General features: G+C 44.3%; 1 protein-coding gene across 1 annotated transcript in view; it reads right to left on the bottom strand.

The window, feature by feature from the left end:
* The window catches only part of FLNB (filamin B), an 88,257-nt gene that overhangs the window by 29,245 nt on the left and 31,641 nt on the right, over window positions 1-27,371 (bottom strand). The window contains exons 5-21 of the mRNA XM_021532436.1: window positions 17,607-17,855; window positions 16,495-16,592; window positions 15,491-15,638; window positions 12,286-12,404; window positions 11,473-11,550; window positions 10,537-10,699; window positions 9,067-9,264; window positions 7,254-7,391; window positions 6,017-6,143; window positions 5,348-5,484; window positions 4,817-5,010; window positions 4,384-4,497; window positions 3,729-3,872; window positions 3,269-3,392; window positions 2,865-3,025; window positions 2,236-2,326; window positions 1,847-2,016 (exon numbers count right to left, since the gene is read on the bottom strand). Coding sequence (XP_021388111.1) covers window positions 1,847-2,016; window positions 2,236-2,326; window positions 2,865-3,025; window positions 3,269-3,392; window positions 3,729-3,872; window positions 4,384-4,497; window positions 4,817-5,010; window positions 5,348-5,484; window positions 6,017-6,143; window positions 7,254-7,391; window positions 9,067-9,264; window positions 10,537-10,699; window positions 11,473-11,550; window positions 12,286-12,404; window positions 15,491-15,638; window positions 16,495-16,592; window positions 17,607-17,855 — 2,453 coding nt within the window. The remainder of the gene's footprint in view (window positions 1-1,846; window positions 2,017-2,235; window positions 2,327-2,864; window positions 3,026-3,268; window positions 3,393-3,728; window positions 3,873-4,383; window positions 4,498-4,816; window positions 5,011-5,347; window positions 5,485-6,016; window positions 6,144-7,253; window positions 7,392-9,066; window positions 9,265-10,536; window positions 10,700-11,472; window positions 11,551-12,285; window positions 12,405-15,490; window positions 15,639-16,494; window positions 16,593-17,606; window positions 17,856-27,371) is intronic.

Below are 27,371 nucleotides of genomic sequence, written 5' to 3'. Positions count from 1 at the left end.
AGACAGTTGTTTCCAACACTTAATTAAACTATATTCAAGTTGCCTGGCAAAGCCTTCAGCTCAGGCTGGCTCCCACCCCCCGGCGCTCAGACCCAACAGCTGAATGAATGTCCCATTGCTCCAGACCAGGTATCCCCTTCCACCACATGGAGAGGCCAAAGCTAAGACTGCAAAGAGGCCATATTATTACAGCATCTGAAATACCAGGGGTTTAAGCTCTACAAGTCAGAAAGATTAATGCTCTTGTGTATTTTGGCTGGAATGCTGCACAGCCACGGCAAGCTCCAGCCCATGATGTGTGTCCCTTTTATTCTCTCCTACCACAGTCCATATTTTAGCTATATTCACTGTTTGCTTAGTTTTCACTCTTGGCCAGATCTGCTCCCAAGTGAAATAATCATGGATGTTTCATGCAAGCTAGTGAATAGCTTCCATGATTATTTTTGGTTGTTTTTAGAAAACACACACACGGGTAGCTGTAGCAACACCACGAGATAGATAAGACCAAATAAACAGCATTAAACCAAGGCTGCTCCACAACTGACGCTGCCCCTCAGGAATTTAACTACCTACTCCATCCTTCCACTCCTCTAAGGAGTCCACAGTCTCATTCATAAGCTACTGCTTAGGAACCTGAGAAGGACAGGGTCCAGGAAAGATCTATATGCTCACAGCATGGAGGGACAACAAGGCTACTCTAATTACTAGGCAGTCTATTTTCATCTCTTAACTACTGCTCTCCTGCCACTGCTATCCACAAGCATCTCCTGTAAGCCCACAGTGCTTCCATGACCCATGGTACTTCTCCAGATGGAAGAGCCAAGGGGAAAACCTGGTTTGGGCATCCTGGTTTCACCAGGGATTTTCAAGTGAAGCACAGAAATCTGGTACTGCTCATGAATGCATGGAGTACAGAGGAGTGCTCCCTTCTGCATACCAAGACTGACTAAACAAGCCAAAGCCTCTCCAAACAGGCACGCCAGCCACATCCTGAGATCATGCAACTGCTTTATCGAAAAACAAACGCTAGCTCTATGGTGCTTCCAAGAATTCTGAACCAGCATTATCAGTTAAATAATACTGCAGTCTTCCTTATCAGTTCACTTTTACATAGCTCCACTCAAGGAAGCTGGGGCAGATGACTGAGTAGTACATGTGGCTGTTCAGGAGAACAAGAGTAGCAAAATACTTTCGTCTTGGCACCAGGGCACCTACATCCTCAGAAATATAAGATTTGTGCATTCTGGTGTTTAGTGGCCCTTTACAAACATACAAGTACAGTGTAAGGAAAAATATTTCTAGTTATTAGGAGCTTCCACTTTCAGCTTTTTAATGGTGCTGCTGCAAAGGCACCAACTTCATCACTTGCCTACAGGAAACTAGTGCACCGTCATCCAAACCCTTCTTTTTGTCCCTGCTCTGGTTTGCACTCCAGCTCCTTTGACAGCAGCAGCCTGATGACAGGCAGCACACCACAACCTCAGCTCTGCAGGACTGCAGCAGCTGGGGCAGCAGTCAGCTCCATTGTGGAGTCTGGGAAGGTTTGCCACTTCTCTTCCTCAACTGATAAGGTATGGAATGAAGATGTGAGCTGTGTGCTACTGTGTCAATATCTTTCCTTGCCATAGAAAAGATAAGTGGCAAGCTATCAATAAACTACACCAGAAAAACTGCATTACTGCTTTCCAACTCCCACTGTTCTGCAGGCATAGGGATCATGGGGAACAAGATACCCTGGCAAGTTTTTTCTGCTTTTTCCTCTATGTACAGGTACTAGGGAAGGAGGTCATTGCACTACAGCAACACGAGTTGCTCACTCTTGTACCACTACAGGAGTCAGACCTACCTGCTGTATGGGCGTGTACCTAATAGTGTGGGAATAGTCATAGTTGTCAATGATATCCAGATCCATCACTGCCTCTCCTGGCACTGAGCTGCTGAACTGCACATCCAGTGGTGCTTTTCCAGCTCCCTTGGTGAACACAGTGAAGTGTGTTGGTTTGCCATTTTCCACACCTGAAGAAAAATGTTAATTCCAATTTACACACAGCTCACATGGAGAAACTCTCAAGAAGCGTTTAGTACCAATAAAGCCCAGCCAAGCAAAATACCAAGGGAAAGACATTGTTTGCACCTGCCTGACACCCCACCCTGCTGCTGCATCCAGGCTGTGACCATTGTGCTACAGCTCCTCATGATCCAGTACTGGTCACACTACATGAACCCAGCTCTCACCAGTTTTGTTCAGCCCAGGTCCTTCAGCTTTCACTTTGCTGGCATCGTGTGAGGGGTCCACCTTAACTCTGAATGGGCTGGCAGGAATTTCCTGCAACAGAAACACCAAAAATAACCATATCAATCTACACTAGCCAAAATTAAACAGATAATAGTTTTAAGATAATTCTGCTCTAATTCCAGCATCTTGAGTAAAATGTCACCTCACTTAAAATTACCTTACTGATTAGTGTAATTCAAAGTATAGGGCAAAGTTGGCAGCTGGAAGTTTGTCTCTCTGTTTTTTATTTTTAAGGAAAACCTTTTTCCCCTATTTTTCTTGAAAAGTCACTTAGGTATTTTACCTATAGAAGGCAGCCTTGCCCCATGCCTCCACCATGGAGACCACATCCATTATGCCAGTCCAACACATTACACAAACTTCAGCGTCCCCAACTCCTCTCACTTGCATACATGCAAGTATTACCAAAGAAGTTCCCATTTTTTACATTGTTATAGGAACAGTGAGCAAACAAAGTGCATGTAAGCTGATGTGGAAAGAGCCAGCTGTGAACTGGCTAATGCATGGTGATCAAAGAGCAGATAAACAGATTCTCAAAACATCAGGCTGCAAAAGGAAGATTACAAACCTCTCCTGCAAAAAGCACTTTAATAGTGTAGCGCCCGGCAGCAGGTGGTGAGTACTTCACTGTGAATGTATCATTAGCATTGTGGATGATGTCAAAATCTATGTCCTCTTCCTCACTGCTGACCACACGAGCATCACACTTGATTCCCACACTGACATCACCTAGGAAAAGTGGAGGTTTTGCTGCTGGACAGCACAGATATTGCCAGCCAAACAGCCAGACCATTCCCATTTCTAGCCGAGTCACCATGTTAACTAATGTAACAGATCAGATCACAATTCACTGCAATGTTCTGTCTCCAAGGTTTTTCCACTAATAAGGAAAACCAGCATGGAACAGTACATTATCCCCTCCTTGCATGACCTATGATTCTGATACCACAGAACAGCCCAGCCTGCTTTTACCTTCTCCTGCATCCGTGCAGTCCACAGTGAAGTGGGTCGGCTCACTTGCCTTCAGGCCAGTTCTCTCCACGCCAGGTCCAAACACTTTGACTTTCTGAGGATGACTCCCTTGACCTATAAGGACCTACACAAATTTACAGGGGTCAGAACCACACATCTTGGTCACACTTGAGACCACAGACAAGTCAGAGCATTGCTTGGAGAGGAGCCACAGGATAACAGATGCAAATGAACAGCCCCAAATTACCCAGGCTGCAGCTGGGCTGATAGAAGATCACCATGTAAGTTGTAAAAACAGAAATATTCATGCAAGTGGATAGATTTAAAAATAATTAAGCAGAAGGGCACACCTCCTTGGAGTTCACAGAAGGGTTTTATCATCCTCGTTGTACTAACAAGTAGTTGTGAGCACCAGTGTCCTATTTGGCTAGAACTAAGTACTATTTGTCTCTGTACTTACCCTAAATGGGCTATTGGGCACATTTGCTCCACCCCAGACAACAGAAATTGTATGTTTGATTGGTTTAACTGGCACATAGGAGCAGGCAAACACACCATCAGGCTTGCTCTTCATCTGGATATCAATAGGGTTTCCTTCTCCATCCTAAAAAGCAGTAATACAAACAGAAGGTTCAGGTACTTCAAAAATGTTTGCACAGTTTGAACAGCTCAAGACTGTTCCAAAATGTGTCAAGGTTTGTTTTGTTTTTTTTCCTGAACTGCAGCTTAGAAATACTGAAAAAAACATACAATTTACACTCCTGCAAGTCTTCTTCATCTAACACCTCCTCATTCATACACCATCCTACAACACATAGAAAATTTACAGGCTCAGAGACACTTCAGTGCTTCCAAATGACAACTCAAGGAAATTACACCTTGCTTTGCTTCCAAGTAAGGAAGCAAAGCCATGTACTTCATATACTTCAGAGCAGTCACTTTGTCTTCAGTTGTTGCCTGACTACATTACACAGATCAAAGCACAGAGCTTTGACTGAATTACACATGCCCAGAATTAAGTGGTATATAAGTGAGTAGAAATACTTAAGGCATTTTTCTAAACACTATTAAAGTCCTTTTGCTGCAGTTTCACACAGCTGCCTTTGGGTTTTTACCTGTGCATACATCTTCAGAGGTGCTTTCCCAGCATCCTTGGTTTCAACTGTGAACTCAGCAGGATTGTTCACTATACAGCCAGTCCTCTCCAAGCCCGGGCCATAAGCCTTCACCTAAAAGAGCACCTCAGGAATATTAGTTTGCAGTTCAGAAAGAGAAACAAACCAAAGTGATTTATGTATGAAGACCTGCCCCCTCCACAAGCCCCATGAAGCATGCAATGCTACCTCAGCAAATTTTCATTATATTAAATCAAAACCACAACAGTATTATTCGAAAAAGCTGGGGAATATCTGGCTGGGTAATAACTTGGAAAATTCAGAGCTTTAAGCAGAGGCACTTTAAGAGTCTGCCACCAGGATCCTTTAGAGACATCTCTACTGTAGTTACATCCAAGACATGCTGTGCCACGGGTGAACTCCTGTGCCTCACCTTATCCGCATTGAAGTCTCCTGAAGCCGGTCGAATGAAGGCCATGTAAGGGCTGTCTTTTATGTCCTCATCATCACACATGATGTGCACAGCATATTCACCAGGCTCTTTGGGCCAATACTTCACATCACATGAGCCATCATTCTTGTCATCACACTCAATTTTAGCCTGAGAAGGGCCTTCTATTGCAAAGCCTGAAAAAGGAACAAGTAGGTTCCTCATGTTAGGTTTGTGGTGGCTGCTAATTTAACACCACTTCCACAAATAGCTTTTTGTTAGCCATAAATATGCCTGATCTCTCAGTCACCCTTCTTCAGCAATACAGGAGATAATCCATCATCTATCATTCCCTCCTGGATCTCCTCCCACAAAACCACAAGGACTTGCCTTTGATTGATGTTTGTGTTTAGACCACAACATCTTAGAGACTTGGTTTTTTTACTGTTGGAAACCTATTGTTTCCCATGAGTTCGCTGCTAGCATTGCAAGATACAAATATTTCAGGGAAACTAAGTCAAGTAACATACATACCAAGAGAACCAACTTCTGTGCCAATGGACTCCACCACAAAGTCAGCCGACTTGCCCACAACTCCCTCGTGCAGTCCTGGCCCCCAGGCTCGCACTTTCTGAGGACCTGCTTCATGACCCACCTGAACTTCAAAGGGGCTACCAGAGAAAAACAAAGCATGGTATTAGAAATGGGGACATATACAGCATCTCTCTTTTCCCCCAAGCAATTAAATGAGGTTTTACATTGAATTTTCCAAATTAACAGATGCTATCATGTGGTGGCACAGTGCCCAGCAGTGTCTTTCTGGCAGAGGTCATCCAACCCATCACCATCTTCCACCACAAATCCTGACTGTCAAATACTTGCTCTGCTTGCTATAGCTATGGACACTGAAATAATAGATCCCTTCAAAATCTTACAGCAAAGTCCAAGGTGCATGATCCACCATGTTTTATTAGGTTTTTTATTAATGATTTTGCATTAGAAAGACTGATGCAAATCACCTTTCAGAGCTTTGTCAAGCCGCTGCAGCCCAAAAACAGGCTGTTAAAAATAAAATGTTACAACAATTTGCCACTAACTTGTCTTCCCACTGCTTCTTCAAAGGTCAGTGTTGCTTTAAAAGCCCACCAACTATACAACCCACTGAAGGACACAAAAATGCCCAAACAGCTACTTTTGACTCACCTTTTTGGGATGTTTTGCCCACCCCATGTGATTGTGACAACGTACTTCCCTGGTGTGGCTGGGTAATATTCAAATGCATATATACCATCCATAAAGCCTTTTTGTTTCACCAACTCCTCCAAGCCCTCTGTTGAAAAATCAATTCAGCATTGAACTTAACAGTTTCCATCCTGCTTTCAATTACTCAGACAAGTTCATGTTTTCTAGTATTTATTTTAGCTTGCAAGAATAAATTTCTTCCACCAGAAAAAAAAAAGGTCAGGTTATAAGGGAAGTTAGTTCTAGCTGCCCTCTAGGACAAAGACAGCAAACACTTCCAGAAGAAATACAGCAGAAAGCATTTTAAGTTACCAGACTTAATAAGTTCCCTTGTGTTTTATTTTCTTAGTCTGCAGTATGATGCATGTCATATGTTAAAACAAAAAAGCTTAACATTTGTCAGACTTTGTAACCACAAGTATGCAGGGAATGCCTACTTTTCATTTTCTTCAAGATGAAGAAAAGCTTAATACGCTAAAATTTACATTGATATGTCTGTTGGTTTTTTTTCCCCCCAGCCTCATGAAGCCACACAGTCAGAGCTCTGTGTGTGTGGAGGAGGTGAAGGCAATACAATGCACCTTTGAATGCCGCCCCAGGCGGGGGGAGGTGGTGGGCTCAGAGTACCACACAGGGACTGCTGCTGGCGGCCGCATGAGCCAGCAGTCCCTGTGCTCCCATCCTCCCAGGCAGAGGGCCACATTCAGGGCTCGGGACCAAGGGATCTGGGAATCGATCCTTAGAGATGGTCTCTGTCAGCCTATGGGTTCCTTTCCTCCTCTGCTTGTGTGCCCAAGCAGCTAGTGCCACCAGGAATACTGCTCTGAGTAATTCCCAGCTTTATGAGAGCAGGATTTTCCTCATGCCAGAGACCCTGGCGTGTGACTTGCTTCCACAGATTGGATGAATATGCAATGTATACTCATAAAGCTTGGAGGCCACAGCAGGCAGATGCATGGATTTTCTCAGTTTTGCTAACTGATGCATTAAAATGGAAAGAACTAAAACTAGATATAATCTTATCCAGCCCTGCAGATCAAAACCTCCCTAACAGACACAAAGTACCAAAAAACCATTCTGAAATCTGGCTTTTTATATGGATCCCATCAGTTCCATCTCCTTTCTGTTCTTTTTCCCAGGCTCTGCTCCCCGCCTTCTCCAAAACACATGCACAGTACAGATTCACCCCAGCACTCACTTGGTCCCTTGATAGTCACTCCAAGATCTCCGCTCCCTGCTGCTCTTGTATCAACCTTGAAGTCGGCTGTCTCCCTGATACGGACGCCCTTGGGCTGCAGGCCTCGACCAGTGGCACGACACGCGTTGGGGTTGCAGGCTGCAAGGCAACTTCAGGCATTACTACTGTCTCTGATCTCAACATACAGGTAGCCTAGCCAGCCTGGGACAACCTTCAGTTTAACGTTGACTCAGGGCAACCACAGCTTAGCTTTCAGCACAAGGTTATAGCATTAAGACAGACAGACATGAATCCACCTGGCTGCTGTCTATGCCCCCTGGCTTTTAGGCAGTAGTACTGCCGCCAGGCAACACTGACCCCCTCCAAGACCATTTTTTAGAATGATTGCAAACACTGAAGACCTTCTGCTTTCCAATTCAATGCCAGTTATCAGTACAAGACTTTTACACAGCTATCACATAGAGATATTTGCCACAGACACAACCTTCCTGACGCCTTTCACATTGAGGCCCACCGCAGTGTAGGGTGAAGGGTCTCTTTTGCAGATAAGCCCCAGTGAACAGTATTATTCTTCTGGTCTTTCAGAAGCACATGACTGGGATAACTGCTATTAGCAAAGCTGAGTTTTGCCTGTGCTTCATTAAAAGATGTCATGTCAAACCCCCCACCCCAATTGTCACAGTTCACACTTTCACAGAACCAAAGTCACCGAGCCTCTGCAGATTGAAGCAGGGTGGGCCAGGAAGGTTTAGGCTTATCATGACCTCTTTACTCCAAGCACTTTTCTGAGCCTCCAGAGTGGCTACAGAAATTTTGTGCACTTAGGAATAGTTTTCATTACACAGTCCCAGCTGTCATGAGGTTTTCAGCGCCAAAGACCTGAGAGGTTTGAAGAGACTTACAAACAGCCACAGCTTCCCAGCACTGTAAACCGAACACGCATTTTCCCCAAGCACGCCGTGCAGGAGCACAAGTCTGCCAAGCAGCTTGTTAGGTTTTCACTCATTATACAGCAGCTTACAGGTTTTCCCCTCACCCCTGCAGCAGCCAACATCACCCTGTGTCCTACACCTGATGGTGTGAGTGGGGACTGTGTGTCATCTGCCAGCTCTGAAAGCTCAGTGGGAACACACAGGAGCATGGCTGACATGGAGTGGGAACAGCTTGCAGAGCACTTACACAACTGCGTCAGGCAGCTTGTGGTTAAGCCAGTTTCACTGTCTGGGTCACACAAAGCTTCAGTTTGTTTTCAACTTTCCTCCCCAACCCCAACCAAACCAAAAATCCTTTTGGCTGGGACAAGCTGCAGGCTAGAAGCTTACAAAGAGCAAACATGACGGAGCATCCTGCACACCTCTTACCAACTATGAAGCCATTAGCAGTGAAGTCCAAAATTCCACAAATGGAGGGTAGCTCAGGAGAGATGAGCAGAGATCTAAAAGCATAGGAGCACGTAAGGATGGAACAGAAAGCAAATTAGGTGTCCGTTAAGGAGGAAAACAGTAAATATAGTCATTTGAGGAACAAGGGTGGAAAACAGCAAGACACTGCATAGCTGCATAAATTACTCAAAAAAATTCAAGGGGCAGCTTAACATTTGTAAGTCTAGGCAGAAAGGAAACTAGCAACAAAAGCCATATTACTGTTAGAGAGCACTGGTTTACCCTGAGAGTACTCAGGTGACCCACTGAAACAGGACCAAGATGTTGAAAGGTACAGGGAATATAAAAGGCATGATCCAAGCATATTCTGTGATCACATCCAAAGAGAAAAGTGTCCATCTTACATTTATATACATTTTTTAAAAACATACCCTCTCCAATGAGAACAGTGCAAGGAGTTTTGGGAATTGCCTCTCCAGCAAAAGTCACTTTGACAATGTGAGGACCAGCTTGAACAGGTTTATAGGTGCAACGGTAGACTTGGTTGCCTTTGTCTTCCACTACAACTTCAGCAAGGCTTCTTCCCTGAGGATCCTCCACTTCCACAATCACATCTCCCACACCAGCACCTGCAAAGGAAACAAGCCCAGCTAAGCCTTGGCTTCCCCACCAGCAACAGGCACCCTGTTTCAGACTATTACAAGCTGTCTGGGTTCAGCCAGACATCCACTGCTGCCAGTTCTAGGCACAGCGTCTGCATTCAACTTTTGCTAACAGCAAACATTTGAGCAGGGAGTGGGCAAGACAGCATGATGGCATTCCATGAAGTCAAACTGACCAGGCTCTGCTGCTCCAGCCACAGGGTTTCACAACATAGTACTGAATATACATACAGCCTGGTTATCCTATGGATACCACCCTGTAGCACCTCTATCACAGATCAGACCACAGCTTTACCAGTCAGTTCAATCTCCCAGGCTCTGAAGTGGTTTAGATTAAGAGATTTGACAAATGAATGCTGGTCTGACAAGGATCCACTCTGCTGGACTATATGTATTCACTTTTGTTCATACACCTGCTCCTCTCACATCTTAATTCACTCTTACAACAAAAACAGTTTTCTATACAGTTTCAGAGGCCAAACATGTCTTTACATGACTCAGACCACTCCTTCTCCCAATTAGAGGCTGAACATAATACTTGCCTCACTATAGCCACATTTAATTTTATTCCTAAACTCCCTCAGGCAGAAGGTAATTTCAAATATGCCACTCAGCATATTTTGGTGTTTAAATGCTACAAGTAACTGCCCTAAGTAGTTTCACATTGTTCTAAATGAATTAACATTTGTAGCATCTTATTGACTCATTCCTTTAGGCTATAGCATTGGCCTAATAGTAGGTAACAAATAATGTGATGGAGATGCCCTAATGAAGATAGTAACCTTCTAATAATTACAATAGAGGCTAAAACCAGTTCATCATTGAAGTATGAACTCAAAGTAGCACTGCAGCAGGTTCTTTCTGTAGAGCTAAATATAGAACACACTGCACGTTTACAGTTGGCTCACAGTTTATCCTTCACATTCACGCTCAACATGTGACAGTCCTGTTTAAAATGAGTTAGACATGGGAAAGAAACTAGCCAGGAACTTGACTACTGCCATCCAGCAAATTCACGGCAAATTTCTGGGTCAGGCTTAGCACCCTCTTGCCCCAGCTCAGCTCTGTACTTCAAATATTTCATACACACCTGAAGCCTTCTGAGCAGCCCAGCTATAATTTCACCTATGAGCTGGATGGGGCTACAAATCCTCATACACTTTACAGCTATTTTTCCAAGCCTCAGGTTCTCACATTTGGGGAAACTGGGGGATTTCCATCATCACTCATCCTGCTTACCTGCTGTGTAAAGGTCAAAGTAGGTAGGTTTATTGGCAATGTTCCCTGCTGCCTCCAGTCCTGGTCCCTTTGCTGTCACTTTGCTTGCATCTCCCTGGGCTTTGTCAACATTCACTTCAAATGGACTCTTCGAGATGTGCTGCCCAGCAAACAGGACTGAAACCTAGGGACAGACAGCATCAGCTTGGACCCATCAGGCAGAGGCAGAGCACAGATCACTACCATAAAGCCAAGCACGGGGTCAAGCATCTGCACTTGTAACACAAAGACTCTTTCCCTCAGAGGCAAGGGACCATCCATCCCACAGCCTCCATCACATCCATGCTAACTGCTGGCCACCTTCTTAAAGTTCTCCTGGTTACAGAATCGGGCACACCAGCATGGAAGCTTGAATCAGGATATGCCAATACAAGGTTGATCTCCATCCAGCAATAAAGAGGCAGCAGAACTTGCATTTTATCTTTTCAGACTGGCTGTGGGGACCAGTCACTCTAGGAAGTGTCAAAGCAACAGGATCGCCCATCATAAACCTGTGTCTATGGGCATCCAGGCACAAAGGGAGGAAGTCCTTCTCTGCAAAATCCCTACATTGTACAGTGCCATCAGCAAAGAGAGATCTTATAGAAACAACCTGTTGTTTTCATCTGCATCTCTTGTGATAACCCACAAAACTGGCTTTGTGAGTTGCACCGAGTGGCCCAGCTTGATACCCAAACACAAACGCACCTTGTCCTAACACACACCTCTTTCCCCCTTGCAAAGGGAGCAGCCCAAAAGCCAGATGGAGAACTAAGGCCACATCAATTTAACTTTTCTGCAGGATGTCTGAGGTGGCTCTTACCCATCAGTGAACAGGGAGCCCTCAGGAGCTCATGTTAACAATCAGAAGAGCAGTGTGTCTATCAAGAGAATACTGGTTGTTGACACAAAACCCACCTTGTGAGGTCCAGTAACCCTTGGAACATACTGTACTGAGTAGGTCTTGTTTTTGTCACTGGATGGCGTTATCTTTGCCTAGGAGAGAAAACACATCCATCGTCAAGCTGTGCCTACGCACGCCAGCTGAACTCTTTACTGATACTGCAATCTATTTCCAGAGTCAGCAATGTTAGACACTTGTTGCTGTGAGAGCAGGAATCCTTGCTATCCTCCTCTTCTCACATGGAAAAAAATCCCGTTGGTTTTGTCTTCACAAGAGAGGAAGTAAGCTACCTTCTCCTCAACCCAGCCCTTTCCTTTACTGTTAATTGCTCTATTGAAGCAGGCCAAAAATGAGGAGACAGTAAGTCCAATGTACAGCTGTATTTTTCTGGAATGCAGCAACATGATCAAGTGGAACACTTGGATGAGAAGTTTCTATAAACATTAAAACCAGCATTTTAACTCAAAATGATTCATGGCATCTAAATAGTTGCTTTAGCCATTCTTGCAGAATGAGTAAATGCAGACAGTGATTTACTGATTTGTGTTATCTAAAAGCAGGTCAGAGTGTACTTGGCCAGTCAAGCTAAAGCTCTGTGACTACTGGACACTGGAGCTGTGTTGCTTAGTTGCAAGTAGTGACTGTTTTTCAAGGCAATCATGAATAAAAGCTTGAGGCTTCTTGCACTTTAGATAAATGGTATTTTGCAATTTCTTTTTAGATTACTTATTTGTTAAGAACTCACTTGTGAAAGATGAAGGTTACCGCAAAAACTACAGCATTCACACCAATCTGACTTTTCCATACCAGACACTTAACATACATACCTCCTCTCTGTTTCCTTCTGGATCTTCTATGAAGACCATCAGGTCACCCTGCCCAGCACTGATGGTGTCCACTGTGAAGATGGCAGGCTGCTTCACCATGTTCCCATGAGGCTCAATCCCTGTGAGACAAATACAGAATAGCACATTAGCTGCTGCTACAAAACCCAAAAGACAGTTTGGAGGCTACCCAAAGGCTGTCCAACCCATTCTCCCTTGCAAGCCATCAGAATCAGTTCCCCCAGACTTCTGCACATCATGTCTTTATCCTCTGCCCACAGCATGATGCTCACAAAAAGGCCTTCTCTTACAATACAAGTACTTTTAAAAATTGGTTGAATCATTGGCACTCAACTCATCTTACAATCTCTGACCAAAACAGGAATGCAGCTGCTATCTGGATTCAGGTGAAAACCAGTTACCCTGATAGGTACTGAGGGTCACTCCCACTGCTGGCAAGTGCAGGGCTGATGCTGACAGCAAGCAGGATATGTGCATTAGCTGCTATTTAGGAACTGTTCTGCTTCACACAGTTAAATGTTTAAGTGTGTTGCACCACAGGACAGATAACTAAAGAGGCAGGAGAGACATTTTGGGAAGCATTTAGGTGAAGGCATTACTCTAGAGCCAAAAGACCTACTTTAAGACAGAATTTTTACCTGTACTGCCCCATCTTACTCCATTTTCAAAATCCAGCAGGTACAGATACTGCTCAGATTTACTATTCCTTGAAATCTGCTCAGACTACCAGGCCAGAGTGTACACTGTACAAATGGCATGCAGGAACCTCTTAAAACAGTAAAAATCTTGCTACTTGGTGTGGTTTCCACTTAACTTTTAATCAGTTTCCTTATTCTCCAGCACAGGGCCTGCTACAGCACGCATTTACCAGCAGGGTTTCATCATTTCTCCGTACACAGTCCCAGGTCACGACATCTGTCATGGTGGTGTCAGACTGAGTGGGTGGAAGAACTTCCCAAAGTTGCTGATTCCAAACTAGCCCAAACACATCCATACCCTTCCGTCCAAGGCAATTACTCCTTGGCTGATTCATAAAACCGTGGGCACTACTGCTCCATAGCACAATTAGTGGAAAGTGCAACGTCTGATAGATTATAAAGGAAGTGGTTGTGAACAACAGAATTCCTGAACTTGTTTATCTTCAGAAAACAGTAACTTGAGAGTAATGCAAGGAAGACCATGTTTTTGCTAGGAAATCTGAGCATTCTGATAAGGTGTTAGCAATTGACATATTCATTCTTTCAAACTAAGCCCTAGATTATCATCTAGCTGAAATTGCTAAAAATTTGCTCTGTGTCTCTCTAGTCCATCCCATCCCACAAGCATTAGGATATGGTATTCAAGTTAAGTATCACACCTTCTGCAAGCATAAGAAGGATTGATTATCCTCCTCTGAAGACAATTTCAGCCAGGACACCATTAGTTACAACACCTTCTTAGCCTACACTTCATCTTCTAAATTTTACTACCTTATCAGTGGCCTGCTTTGGATGGTTAAATGAGAACTCCTAGTCCACCACTGATGACCTACACAACTCTGTAGGTCCCCTCAGCAGGCACAAACCCTCACAGTCCTCAGGGTGGTGTGCTACAGCTAAGATTCTTGTTGGGAGGTTATGAAGAGCTTACATTAAAAAGGGTAATAAAAAGAGCTAAGATTGACCCACTTAGCACTTGACAGTCATCTTTTTTTGGAAGCATGAAAACCTGTTTCTCACCTATCCAAAAGACCCTGCTCAGTCAAGGACTGAGCCCCTTGCTGCTGGAGTCACCTTCCAGTTCTGATATATCCTAGCAGTCAGAATTATCAATTAGTATATATAGTGACTCTGTTTTGGCAATTAACTTAATGAAAACATCAATCTTTCAATAACAGCCACTCACTCTGATGTAATTTTAATTACAAAGGTTCCAGAGACACATGAAAGCAGACTACAAAGTAATTCCAGTTTTTGAATGAATAAAAACATGACTAAAGTCACACTTGACAGACTGAGGCAGGCTGATCAGTTGTTTACACATCTGGAGCCTGAAAATGTGTCTGTGTATTGTGGTTTGCTGTGGAGGGCACCAACAAAGGACATAAAACCCCAAGTTGGATAGGTGCTAAACACACCCTGACTGTAGGAACTGCTCTTAAGTGCATAAATAAAGACCGTGTCCCTTCATTCCACAAGTTTCAATGGAAAATCATTTCCATTTCAAATGGAAAATTTAAAAAAACCCAGGCAAGTAAGAAAACCAGAAAAAAAAAAAGTTTTGTTTCTTTCAATTTCATTCCTGTACATCCAATTCTGAAACACACTCATTCTAAAAATCTTGAAGGACCAAGCCCACATATGTAAAAAAAAAAAAATAAAGGTGGAATGGAGAGCCAAATATAATGCTGAAGAGATGTCTTCCAACATGCCAACCACATTGAAGGAAAAAAATCTGTTATTTATTCAGTTGTGACTATGCACCAGTCTAGAATAGAACCTCACCAACAGTTACATGAAATTATCAATTTAAAAGGTCAGTTAAAAATAAGAATGCGTATATAGATCTACAGTTACATAAGCATCTATGGACAATCAACAAATTCAGCCTTCAGTCCTTCCAATCAGAAACTTCAGCCTTTCTAACAAGGCTCAGCACTATTTAATGTCTCCAGGGCTACCAACCCATCTTTGTACATGTGCAAAGTGTTCAACACTATCAATCAACTCAAGTAAGTAATTTAGAATTACCCCACTCTAACACACATCAAGCCTGGGAAACTGAAAACTCTCTCTACAGAGAGCCTGCCAGAAAGACAGTGAAGTGATGAAGTTTTTCTTCTTTTAAGGAGTGCTTTATCACCACAAGCATTCACTGCTAGATCATCACCCATCAGCAGCAACACTGCTCTTCTGAATTCCACGCCAAGGTTGTTTTAGCCCCATATCATGCTACTTCTTCCAGCTGTGGATGGGAGGCTGGCAGCTTGCAGAACAGGTTCAGACAGGGAAATTTACATGTTAGAACTAGGAGTGCCTTCTGGACTATATCCATGTATTTCTGAAACCAGGCACCACATCAAGAGTATACAAGTGAAACTTTGAAGTCAGTTAGTTACAGTAGGTCTGAAGTTCAACATAAGCAGAAACCCCACCCAGCTTTCTGAAGAGTTACTGCTCCATGCAGCTTCAGCTCACCAAGTCCTTACCTCTGCCATAAGCCCTTGCTTTCTTTGGATTCAGTTTGGGTTTTAAAGGAGCTCCTGGTTTCAGCTTGGCTTTGGGGAACTGGGACAGGTAAGTCATCACAGAGTGCTCATCCACATCAGGGTGAATAATTTCTTCAGGGGTAATAACCTGAAAGACAGTGCAATTAAGCATATTGTACCAGTGCTTGGTTACCACAGGTCAACACAGAAACAGAACTATGACACAGATTTCAAAACTCCCACATGCTAATGGGATTTCTTACACTTATTTTCCCTTTGATACACACAATTTCATTTATTATCTCAGGCAAGAAAATCAAGAAGCTCATTATTGTCCCAGTGTGGTTTGGGGGCTTTTTGTGCCTTGATTACTAAGGGTTCTCAGGAGACTGCAACAAGTTTAATTACCAAGGTAAGACAACAGCAGTTCCCCTTGAAAAGTGACATGGGGATAACTGATGTTGAAAAAGTTGGTAATTCATAATCCTGCATGCTTACAGCTCTGAACTGCAAGGCTTGCAAAGTTAAACTTGTGACCAGTCTCTTCTCCTGCTTCAGAGACTTCTGGAACTCTGTCCAAGTTTATCAGCATGAAAAGAATCCAGTTTGTAAATACATTGCTCTCTGTTTGAACATTATCATCACAGGTGATTTCCTAAGCCAGTACATTTTTCTTCTGTAGAATTCAATGCAGCAAAACAAACTCATGCCATGGACTAACATGTCAGGCACCACCATACAGACCCTTTCCTCCTGCCTTACATGCTGCAACAGCAGCAGTCTTCAGCAGAGACACCTACACAAATACAACCAGAGCTCTGAAATTTATTAGTGTGTTTCATAACAGTGCACCCTTTCTCAGGCAACTCTACATGAGTTAAGGCTAACTTTTGAAAGCTTCCAAGCAGCTTCACCTGCTTTCCTCTATTTAAACTCCAGCTAGTCACAAGACCAAAGTTGGTCACTGTACTCCCCACAGGCAGCCCATGTGTTGGTGGCCTTACCTGTGGTACACCCAGCCAGTCATCCGCCTGCTGCATGGCTTCCCGGGCATTGTCCACGGGCTTCTTTGGGTCCCAGGTCTCCCAGTCAGGGCACAAACCTGCAAGCACATTTCAGTTGTTGTGTGTTATCTGCCAAGGTGCTTCCCTAGCTGAAGAAACTAAGTATAAACTCCATGTCCTTTTGCATTACACTTCTTCGCAGAAAGACATTCAGAGCTTTGCAGATGTAACCAAAACAAGACAAGCACATGCTGCTTACTGAAACAACTCTAAGGCAACAATCAGTGCAGAATCATAGAATGCTTTAGGCTGAAAGGAATCGTTAAAGGTCATCTAGACTGACTCCCCTCTGCAACGAGCAGTAACATCTTCAACAGAGCTCTGTGCAACCTGACCTTGAATGTTTCCTGGGATGGGACATCTACCATCTCTCTGGGTAACTTGTGCAAGATACCACTCTAAATTTAGCACAGCTACATCTACCATCCTTTACGTTTCACTGGTTCTCTTGCACCACATTTGGTAAAGAAAATTTCAACCACTTGCCACAGCAGCCTAGATTGCATTAGATGAGCACCAGCAATTCCACTAGCAAAGCTGTTCTTATAAGAAAGTGATGAAATTTTGCCTTTTTCACACTACATCAAATTATTTGCCTTAAGCAGCTCAGTCTCAGCTTGCTAAACACTGAAGTTTCAGCTAGTGTGCAGCTTCTGGCTGCTCTGTGCTGCCTTTGCAATCCTAGTTCAGGAGAACACATGAAGTCTCCCACTGCACCCTGAAGCTGAAAGGTTGTTGGCACTTGCTGTGGGAACAATCCTTTCTTCCATTTAGGAGCCAGCATTTGTGCCTTTGTCCCTTGCACCCAATACAAAGCTTAGATGTGGCGCCTCCCATAACGCAATCACACATTCTGCTACAGGCCAGAATTTCTCTTGGCCAAGAAGTTTAAATCTTGCTGCTTCCTACAGCTGGTCTCTTTGGACTCTTCTGATTTTCTTGAAAGCCTCATTCCAGTCTCAAGCTCACCAGTGAAAATCTCCTCCCATAGGAAGAGAAGTCACAAGGATAACAAGCAAGGAAAACATTGGCCATCAGAATAAAGGACTTACCTGGAGCACAGCTGTCAACGAGAGCACCCAGTGCTTTGCCATCCTGCCAGTTCTGATTGAAGTTTGTGATTGGCAAATAAGGAATTTTGTTCTGGATCCAGCCCAGCAGCCTCTGCTTAGGGGTCTGCTTCTTTGCATCATCATCACCTTCATCCTCCCACACTGGCATAGAAATGGAGTAGTGAAGGATAAGGGTCCATATCAGGCCAAGGATCAGCTTCAGGTTTCCATCAACTATGGCTTTACTATCTAGAAGACAAAATACATACAACTGATTACCTGCCATTCTAAAGAAAACAGTGTGCCAGCACTCATGCAGGTAATCAAGGACAAGAAAAATGACCCAGGCCACTTGCAGGCACTTGTTCAGGTAGAGACACCATTCATCACAGGGAGCATTAGACAGGACAGAAAGAAGAGTCACAGGACTCAGTGCTCTCCAGTTGTCACTTGTCCTTCAGCTTTACGATCTTAGCTTAGGGGAGGTGGCAATTTGAGGCCTCTAGTATTTTGATTTGGATAAGTACCACCTATATTTTGTAATGGCATTTGTATCTTATGAAAAAGGCCAAACAGCATGTGATGGAGGTCACAAAACCAGCATCCCAACAGGCATTACACACTCCAGGGCACAGATAAAAGCATCATTTAGGAAGCAGCATTTATATACAGAAACATGTCTCCCACACACATCAATAATTTGCCTTTAAAATGGTAGGGAATAAAATAAAATGCTACTATGTAGTGAAGACAAGCAAATACAGAGTTTGGAATTGGTCTGGATATATTAAGACCTGTGTACGATCAGCAAAGCGGGCAGTGGAAGTCCATGGACAATCCTCTGCACCACCACACAAGACATCATCCCTTCACACTACAAATTCAGAGCTACAGGAAAGAAGAGCCAGCTTTGGCTCTTCCATATCATGCTCCAGTTTAAGAAAAATTTATCAGCACAGTGGCCATGCTGCTGTTCTGCTTTAAGACACACTATGGAGCTAGCTAAGTTTAAGGCTGCTGGGTATCAAGACCACATTTTCATAAGCAAAGTCTGCAGGGGCAGGACACCTTTCTGCATCAGTTTGGCCTTGTGAAGTGATCACGACAGTTCTGCAAATTCATATGCAAGTTACCTTAGCTTTAATGAGTCACAGATTGAATATTCTCTGTTACAATCAGCACTGTTACTGTTGCTTGATTTGTCCCTTATTAAACTCTTGAAATTTTGAGGTGTGGGCTTAGTTTCTCACACCTCTCTCCCTTTGAGCTTGTAGTTGTTACTCAGGTTGTATTACACTGCTAACGGCTCCAGATTTTTCAAGCTCACCCAAATCAGAGCTCTTTTGTTTCAGGATGCTCTCAGTCTGACAATTACCCTTACTCCCAGCAGAATGTTACAGAGCAACATTTTTTTTGTTCTTTCCTCCATTTCAAGTGCAAATTGTTACAGAAATCCCTTTTCAGTCAACAGAAGTTACAAGTGACCTGGAAAGTTCTGCCTACTCTCCAACTCCTGCAGCATAAACTGGATGAAAGACAATTACAGCTGTATAAACTCCCTTTCATGCCACCAGAATTATTGTACAGAAATCTTACAGAGCTCTAGCTAGCAAAGTAAAAGTGTTCTGTAACTGGGCTGCATTCTCCAGTCACATCCAGAGTGTTAACAGGCAAAGGCCTCCAAGGTGACTCTCATTGTGCCCAACACCCACTGGGCATGCCTTACCTGCTCCTCTTCAGCTGTAGAGACCACAGCAGCAATCCAGCACCATCTTATCAATGCAAAAAGATCTACTAACTTTCAAAACAAGTATTTATACAGAATAGTGACCAAGAATAGTAATCACCCTTTAACCCAAAGCTCAGGCAAAGCAGTTAATATTTACATGGTTTCACAATAGAGCAGTATGTCCTAAACAGATAATGCTGTAACTTAAGACCTTGAAAGGCTTTTGGACTTTCTGGGTAGTTAGTGTCTGGTTTCTACTCAGATTTATTTATATGGGATTTTTTAACATCAGTTTTGACTAATCTTCCAGGATTACGATATGTGTCTGCCACTTGACTGCTCGCTGATTACACATCCAGTCCAAGATACACAATAGATAGCTATGGGGTGATTAAGCCCTACTGGGTTTTAATTACAGGTTCCAAGGTAAAAGTCTACATCACATAAACAGTGGGTCTCCTAGCAACAACTAAACAAGCCCTACTGTTACCGGTTTCTGCTCTCTTTCCAGCTAAGCTGCCTTCCCTCCCCCATGCCAGCAGCTCCTTCATCCCACTCCATAGCACAACTACCAGGTCACACTGTGGTGCTGGAGCACACCAATGGCCAGCCCATCTCTGCTCCAGAAATGCCTCTAAGCTTCAGTTTCAGATTTATATCGACATCGGCATTTTTACTAGAGGGACACAGCGATGATTTAGTATGCTACAAGCAAGCTCATTTCAGAAAACTATCCAGTGTTTTCAGGGAGGAATGCCAGCAGGACAAGAACCACCTTGAGTACAATGCTACACACACATTATTCGAGATAAGGAATGGCTCATTTTATATTTCTAGCACATAAATAATGTCTGTATGTGGTTGCATTATGATTACTACAGCAACCAGCTGTGTCTTCAGAGCTTCCCCCAGCACCTCACTGCCCTCACCAAAGGCACAGCTGGGCTGTGGTCCTTGATCTGGGAAAAAACAGCCTGTATGGGCTTCACAGCAAGAGCAAGAATATCCCATCTCACCAGCCTCATCCAGAAAGGCTGGGCACAGGGCTGCAGCCCTGATGACAGGAAAAGGTCACCACAGGAACAAGACAGCTCTTCCTCTCTGGGGTTGGTGCCATTGCCACAACTGCACTTTGTTAGCAAGTTAGCAAGCTCTCACAGCCTCCCAGCTTCCTGACAGGCATAGGGATCTCATGATGTAATTTTTTCCAAGCTAAGGAGGAGGGTTTGTCTACTTTCATTTGGGGTGGGAAGTAGGCAGGGAGAAGAACTCCTAGGCAGGACAGGAGACCTTATCAGCACCCAGCAGAGCTGCCCACATGCCCTTTTCACAGGCATCCCACTCCCAGCACTAGCTCACAATCGCTATGACTGTATAAAAGAACCCTCCACATTCAAGAGAAGACCAAAGTCCAGCTCAAAGGAGGCTTAGCTTCCATGCACTGCTGTAAAGCTCAGCTCCACCTGAGCACTCAGCCTCACCAGAAGAGCTTCTTCTTTAGTGCTGCCTTTTTCATTAATTGGCTAAAAATATTCCATGCATCTTGGGTTTTAAGATGAAAGTGGCAACCAGGAAGACATGCATCCATTCAGGGAGCACAGAGCTGGCCTTAAGAACACATAGTACAACCAACTTCGCAAGCATCCCCCACCAGCTCCGAGTTCACACTAAATCTAATATTGCCAAGGTGTAGGGATAGTGGAAAAAAATATATATTCCAATGACACTTAAGCACCAACAATCATTACTGCAGTCTCTGCTTGTACCCCAGCTCAGTTGGCTTGCCAAAGAATTCCCTCTATTCCCTGGTCTGCTTCAAGACACTTTCTGGCCATCTCAGGCTGGAAAACAGATTACATAAACAGCAGATTTCCACCACTGCTTTCCTACAACAAACATTACTTTTAGGCATACTTATTACTCACACAGTCAATGCTTTAGAGCCTTTAAAGTCATGTTTCTCAATTGCTTCACTGGAGCTCATAGTAAATTTACAACATAGAGATGCACACTTGTATCAGTGCTTCTGAACCTCACAGCCCGGCCCTTGACAATTCATCTGCACCACCCCCAGCTGCATTTGGCTTTCAGCTTCAATGAGTTAGGTGGATAGGAACAAATTGCCTGCCTTCAGCTGCAAGAGTGTGTTTACTCCATAGCACCAGCCACGTTTCTGCAGATTAAAGGAGCCCTCTCCATGCAGGAGACAATCACTGGTCCCAGCCTTCCTGTGGCTTGGAGGAAGCGAGCTGCTGGATCTCATCTGCCAAGATCATTTAGCAGGGCTGAACCAACTCTTTACAGCATCACTGCAGACAGCTTTAATGTAGTAACCTTTCTTGGAGAAAGCATAGTCATCTGCATAATTTGCTTTATTCATGTCACAGTGCTTATGTTAACATCTGCAAGATGCCCTTACAGGTGTGTCAGAGAGCAACGTTCCCTAGTTCCAGTAGGAGATGTGTGCTTTGGAGATCAAAGTCCCTGCACAGCTGACTCATACTTGCTGACAATCACTGGACTTCTACTTTCAAAAGGCACACTTTTATGGGAAGCCCAGGCATGAAGCAGGAATCCATGCCACAGGCCTCCCTCTCTCTTCACACTAGTACTTTGGAGGACTTTAGCTCAACTGGAAACAGGCAACTTTAGAGATGCCATCTAGAAGAGCCAGTGGATAAAGGGTCTGGAAAGAGCATTTTGTGCTGGTTTTGGTGGGTTTGGGATTTTTTTATTATTATTAGAGCTAAGAATTTTTGGGTGTGATATGCAAGTTCTCCTCCCACTCTCGCTGGGCACTCCAAAACTTTGAATGCCGTAGGGTGACCACTTGCAGACAGTCTGCAAGTTCTTATGGCTAGACATGCTGTCCTAAACCACCAAGAAGCAAAAAACGCAGAAATATTTAAGTTTGGATTTAACACAAACCCTCCTTCTCACCTACACTGTTCAACATGCATTTTAACTTCAATTCTCCTTCTCCAACTTGCTTCCCTCCTCTAGAGACACCCGATGACAGTCCAACATCAACAAAACAGCAGCAGCCATCAGCAAGACACAGCCCCCATTCAGCTGCAGGCAGGCAGGAGGAAGGGAAGGGCTGCTATCAGCCCACTGCTGAGCTCCTGCTGTCAGGGTGCATCTCGACATGACATACATGCTGACTGCTGGAAAAAACCCGCCAGCCAGACTTAAGCTGTTCTACAGAATCAACAACAGTATTGAATAAGCAAGCAGACTCTTAAAAAAAAAAAGTATCTATATATAGCCTACAACATTAAGTTTTATATAGAAGTATTCTGCTTCCTAGTCAGCTATTAAGTGGCTGCCTAGTAGGGTGAACAGGAAAACAGGCTGAACCAGAGCTCATTTGCTTCCATCACACCTCTGAGTCTAGATTGTAATTCTTCCACTTTTATTATCCTATTAACTAAGTGGCAACCAGCCCAAAAAATGGATTATGGCAATTCCATAGGCCAGCAGTACATACCACCAGTCTCAGTCTTGAAAAGGAACCAATTTTCTACTGCTCAAACTGATTTATAACTGTTGCTCTATACTAAAATACTAATATGATATGTTACACTTGGACTGCTAAAATCAGACTCCTCAAAGCAAAAAGAAAGATGTTCAAGTGCCAGGGCTTCAGCTAGCAGTGTGACTAGCCTGAGCCAGCAATGTGACCATTTTGAAACAAATGTGTGTGTCAATTTTATGGCTTGGGCCACAAAAAACTTCCCAACTCAACCTACCAAATAGAAAACTGCCAATGCTTGGTCCTCTGCATTTGTGCTTATAGCTGCCCCAGAAGCCAGTGCCAGAACTGAAACCTGGCACTGGTTGGAAACCTGGACATTTATTTACTCCAGTAGAACTCCCTAGATTCTACTTGGAACACATGGCTTGAACAATATGACCTTTATTAGGTCTGTAATTGTACAAAAAAAACCCCACAACAACAAAAAAGCATTATAAACAAGTTTCTGACTAGTATCTTCTGCTCATGTGCAAGTCTTCTCTGCATTCAGATTAAGCATAAATACTACCCAAACTATGGCAATGTTCCTTGAACTCTGCCCTACAGCAGAGCTGCAAGTCATTCTCTGCTGGACAATTAGTGGAAACAAGCTACCGAAGCAGACAGCTTCCTTACTAAATCAAGTCATACAGACTGTGGAAGTATTGCAAAACAAACAAAGGACTAAAAAAGCAGCTTTTGGGTAGTGAATTTTATTTTTTTAAATAGCTTCATGGCTGAGGCTGCAGTCAACACAGCTTGTTCACTATCTCACAGAGCCATCTCAGAAGCTTAGCTGTTGATTTTCACACTGAGAAGTTAAATCACAACCAGCATTGATGTTTACATCCACCTTCCCTAAAAAGAGGTATTCCTCTTCCTTTCTTATGTCCTCCATATTTAAACTTTTGTTCTCTGCATTATATGTAGGGAGAAACCAAATCCATGGTTCTCAATACAAAACAAAAGTCTCACCAACAGCCCTTATTCTTTATTTCCAGGCATGGAAGGAATTTTGTATAGCACACAAAATTCATATGGATCAGTTATGAAGAGACTGCAGGAATTTTAGCTCTTAGTGTCTTTAAGTGTCTGAGCATTTTCCCTCCTCTAGTTATTCTCACCTATTGTTAAATAGCTATAGCAGCTATGGGACAGAAAAATTAGGCAATGATTAGGGCTTAATCTTCTGGAACAAAGAAAACACTGCACTGAGCAGAGCCACATGCCAAACAGAAGTATGCAGATGAGATGGAGCTGAGCAAGCTGCCCAAGGAAATTCTTTGCTGAAGCATACAGTATGTGTTCACAGGCTTACTGTGTCTGCTAAAGACATTAGCAACATCCTCTGTAGGGATAATATGTCTTTAAATCAATTACAGCAATTCCTCTGTGCTTTGAGAACATATGCAACCATTTCCTCCAGTGTCCCTTAAGCCCAGGTCCATCCCAGCTCCCCAGGGCCAGCACATCACTTGTGTCCTGCCATGTGCAGCCACTCACCCCACGGAAGCACAGGCTGTGCCTAGCACAGAGAGCGGGTTGAACTCGGGCTGGTTTTGTGGATACCCAGCTGTGACCTGCCAGCCTCTAACTGCCACGTGCAGGTCCCACTGCATCTCTGCTTCTCAGCAGCATTTGCAGGCAGTGCTGTGATCCCCAGGACAGCTGAACCTCAGCAACCGGAGTCCCCCTGGGCTCTCAGCTCACTGGCTCCCAGCTGAGCACCCACGCCCTGCCAAGGCACAGCCATTCCTCAGCTTCTCTAATGAGCCTTAGGGATTTCATCACCTGAGGAAGTGTATCTTCAGGAAGTCTAAGTGATACACCATGTACACTCAGAGATCCACTAAGCTTTTTACAAGGTAAATTTTCCAGAGAAAGAATGACTCTTCACTAGAGGGTTGTAAGAACAGTAACTAACTGGTGATCTAGACATGGGCAAGAAAAGATAGGTTTTATTTTTTTTCAAGGGACAGAAACCATTTTCTTCTAGGCTTACCAGGATGACTGGTTATTTAAAAAAAAAAAAGTAATACAATTCCTTTGTGAGAAAAGTCTTCAGATTTGAGATATTAAACACTATACTTCAGAGGGGTTTAAACTATTAAAACAGTGTTTACTTCAACTGGATTTGAAACCAATTATGTCAGAACTTCAGGCCAGTGTTGCATAAATCACCCTGTACCATCTATTGGTGCATGCTGGGTCTCTAGAAAGGTAGAGAGGTAGAACGGGCAACTGAAAAAATAAGTTCAAATCCAGTCCTTTTAGTGTAGGTTTGGCAAAAAAAAATATCACACAGACTTTTAATATAGTAAAGAATAAAAATAATCAAACCAGTGGAGCTCTCAGGAGCAAAGAACAGATTAAAATAGCTCTGACCAACTTCTTAATAGGTACCCAGAGGCCACTTGTGTCTCACATCCAGAAAAGAAAGGCATAACACAAAGCAAGTTTAAGCCAGCAGTATAACAGCAACCAACCCAGCTTCTCCAAGAGAAACTGAAATCACCCAAGAGGGCTTGAAGGACATGTCAAGAATTTCAAAATTAGGAATTCTTAAGGCAACTCGGGAAAATAACTGTGGGTGGCTTATGATCAAATTCCTTAATACCTTCAGTCTGAACACACCTAGGTTTCTGATGCCTTAAGTGCCATATCCCAATTTAGGATATGAGAAGGCAAACACATTACTCTTATATCCAGGAAGACCTGCCAACAGGTGTTAGTGCACATCCAAGCCTTGCTATGAATACTGTCTGTGAGCACCAGGAGGGCTCTGCACTGCTGGCACGCTGCTGGGATGGATTAGCAGTGAGCAAGGATGCAATACAGAACAATAAGAGCTGCCATTTACAGGGGCTATTTCAGACCCGGCTGCTCCCGGCCAAGCAGGTCCTCACCCACAGCTGCAGGACTGCAGCACAGACACCGAGCTGAACAGCATACAGGAATGCTGTGCCCATTATCTGAGATCCTTTTGGGGTGGGGGAAGAAAGGAAGGCGTCTGTCTGAATGTTCTGCCTTTGTAGAGCAGCAAGTTGCCATGAGCGCTGCTTTGTCCGCAGCCAGCGAGCCCCTCGCCAGGCTGGCAGGGCAGAGCGCCAGCGCCACACTAACCCCAAAACCCCGGCTCACCTCCAGAACCGGCACAGCCGAGCACCCGGGGGACAGGAGGCATCACAAGGGGGTTCCCCCAATGCTGGAACCCCCGTGCCCACCTGCAGCTCCCGCCCCATACATGGGCAGCGGCACGGCGGGCTCTGGGCCTGCCGCAGCACGAGGACGCCCACGGCATCCCTGCCAAAACCACCCCACAATGGGCCCTGTGAGCACGGCCCCTGCACCAGCAAAGCACATTCCCCGCTGCTGAGCTCATCCCTCCGGTGCTGCTACCGGCCCCAGGAGCGGCTGGGACACCGCGGCTCACACATGCCTTTGCTGGGGACAGGCAGCGCAGCATCCTGCACAGGCACCGAACCAGCAGGTGACGTTCAACCCCTGCCACACAAAGATCCATGTTTCCAGGGGGAATGAGTGGAGGCTGGGTGGCAGAGCAGCCAGCCTTCATGTTTTGCTATGTACAGGGAGCCCAAGCCTGCATGGGATAATTCTGCTCCCCATGGGCTCGAGTCAGCAGTATCCCATTCTCCAGGACAGCATAGCCAGCAACATGCCAAGACTGACTGCATCAACCTCACAGACAACAAGTGGATTGGGAAAGCCTCCAGACAGCACCTGGCAGCACGGGCTGGGGCTGTAGAGAAGGGCTTCAGGATAGCACCCACATGGACACTCAGTCCCAGCAGCCCCAGGTTCAGAGGCGGGTGGAGGGAAGTTCCAGGAAGCCATGGAAACAGCACAACACAAGGCGCCCAAGTGCTAATTAATCATCCAGGAATAACTTGAGAAGGAAAGTCCCTGCAGTGGGGAGTGAACATGCTAGAATTGGATTTCTGCTAAATGATGGAGGGAGGGTGAAGAAGGCATCCTCCTGCCTTTGTCACACTCTGCTGAGAAACATTTAGCTCAACTCTTTAAACCAAGTGACATGACACAAACTACACCTCCCTCCTCCACTGATGAGACAGGAGAGAACAGGGAAAGATTCTACACCCGGTCTGCACTCCCAATGAATCAGTACATTTACTGCCATGGCACAGGAAGGCTTCACCTGCCCATCAGAGCAGACATCTACACCTGAGTCAGCAATACCACTAGCCAATTCACAGGAATGGAGTTCCAGTTTAAGCAAGACATTAAAATTTTAGTCAAATGTAGTATAACTGTCTACACCTCACAAGAAACACTTCTCTAGGAGTCTGATCAACTCAAGGTTGTTTCATTCACATGTACAAACAAAAGAAGCACATAATCACAACACAACTAGAAAGCCAAGCCTCAATCAGAAAGGCTGAACTGAAAACAACAGAATAGTGCAAGTGACACAACAAACTGTCTCTGAAGCCTAAGAGTGCTGTAACCCTCTCTGTAGGATTAAGGTAATCCTAAATCT

This window comes from Lonchura striata, chromosome 12 (genome assembly GCF_046129695.1).
Source record: "Lonchura striata isolate bLonStr1 chromosome 12, bLonStr1.mat, whole genome shotgun sequence".
Classification (NCBI taxonomy): domain Eukaryota; kingdom Metazoa; phylum Chordata; class Aves; order Passeriformes; family Estrildidae; genus Lonchura; species Lonchura striata.
The sequence above is the reverse complement of the archived record's forward strand: the minus strand, read 5'-3'. Positions and strand labels throughout refer to the sequence as shown.